Below are 1606 nucleotides of genomic sequence, written 5' to 3'. Positions count from 1 at the left end.
GACCAAAAGCCTCGGTAAACGTCAGTATCGGGTAGAATTCCACCGTGTCCCAAACTCAACCCATATATAAAGCTCAAATGACCTCATTTTGAAGCTTTTCATCCTCTCTCACTACTCTCTCTCTACAAATTCAATCTTGAGTCCAAAATCATCCAATTCAAGCCTCAAATCATTAAGGTAACTATCCTAGCTCTTAGTATAACCTCTTTGGCTTTCAATTTTGTGTTCACACTATGAATTGCGCGTTGGGCAGTGCCATTAGGTCGGAGAGATGGATTGGTGTCACGTGCAGCTGATACTATAAATCTGCCAGCTTTCAATGACCCCGTTGATGTCCAAATCAGGAAGTTTGCTGAGAAAGGTCTTAACACCCAAGATCTGGTTACCCTTTCTCGTAAGTTAACCAAAAACAAGAGTTCAATCATTGCTAACAAAGAAATTAATAAACTGATGTGTATCTGGGTTTAATTTATTGATTTCCAGGAGCACATACACTTGGAACAGGAGCGTGTTTAGTGTTCAGCTACAGGCTATACAACTTCAACAACACCAATGGTCCCGACCCGTCTATTGACCCTGCATTCCTTACCACGCTCAGAAATCTGTGCCCCAACGGAGGTGATAATAGAAGGCGTGTGGCTCTTGATACTGGTAGCGAAAACAGATTTGACACTTCATACTTTGCAAACTTGAGGAGCGGGCGAGGAGTACGTGAATCTGATCAACTGCTGTGGGGAAACCCTACAACACGAACAATTGCACAACGGTTTCTTGGAGTTAGTGGACTAGTTGGATTGACCTTCAATGTTGAGTTTGCGAGATCAATGGTGAGGATGGGTAATGTTGAAGTGAAAACAGGAACTCAAGGAGAAATTCGTAGGGTTTGCAGCGCATTTAATTGATCAATGGCAGATCTAAGTGGGAATCCATGATCATATATTTTGTTTGGAATAAGTTGTTCATGTAGTAGAAATTTTTAATAATAAATCAGTACTATAGTGTGTTTCTTCCACTTTTTACGTGTCTTATTATTGTAATAGATTTTATAAAAAAGAAAGTAATCAATGTCGTTGCATGTTATTCTGGTAATAAGGTATTTATGAATTTTGCTGTTAGTCGCACATATGCTATAGATCTTCTAGAAGTAATCGCATATCGCATATTAATTAAAACTGTATGTTAGAATATGTTTATCAACGAACAACTGTTCACAACCTATTTTTTCAACATAATAATATTTTCTCTCAAATCTATACATACAACTAACAAAAGAAATTTAATTGTTTCTCATTTATCAACAACCTAAGACAATCATAAATATATTTTAGGTGCGAGTTTCAAAGAAATCACTACAAGAATAACGAGTATTAGGGCGACACCTTTAGCTACGACATATACCTTTAGCGACGACATCTAACTTTCGTGTTAGATGTTAGCGTTAGGTGTTTGTCGCCACTAACGCTCATGAGCCCTATCCATGTGAATCCCCAATATTAAGCCCCAACCGTTGATATGGTTGTATGGTATTATTGTTGTGATTATATCGAAGCATAGGTAGTGGTCTTGATAGAGAATGTTTGTAAATAACAAAGGTTCGTAAGACTTC

At 37.9% G+C, this 1606-nt stretch overlaps 1 protein-coding gene across 1 annotated transcript; it reads left to right on the top strand.

The window, feature by feature from the left end:
- Positions 1-237: 237 nt before the first annotated feature.
- LOC111896394 (peroxidase N1) lies at positions 238-926 on the top strand (the record flags this gene model as incomplete). Its single annotated transcript, XM_023892389.3, has 2 exons — positions 238-394; positions 484-926. Coding segments are annotated over 2 exons (576 nt in total), but the record flags the coding sequence as incomplete, so codon positions are not given.
- Positions 927-1606: the final 680 nt, after the last annotated feature.

This window comes from Lactuca sativa, chromosome 9, assembly GCF_002870075.4.
Source record: "Lactuca sativa cultivar Salinas chromosome 9, Lsat_Salinas_v11, whole genome shotgun sequence".
Lineage (NCBI taxonomy): Eukaryota > Viridiplantae > Streptophyta > Magnoliopsida > Asterales > Asteraceae > Lactuca > Lactuca sativa.
Note: the sequence above shows the minus strand (reverse complement) of the source record. Positions and strands in the feature narration are given on the sequence as shown.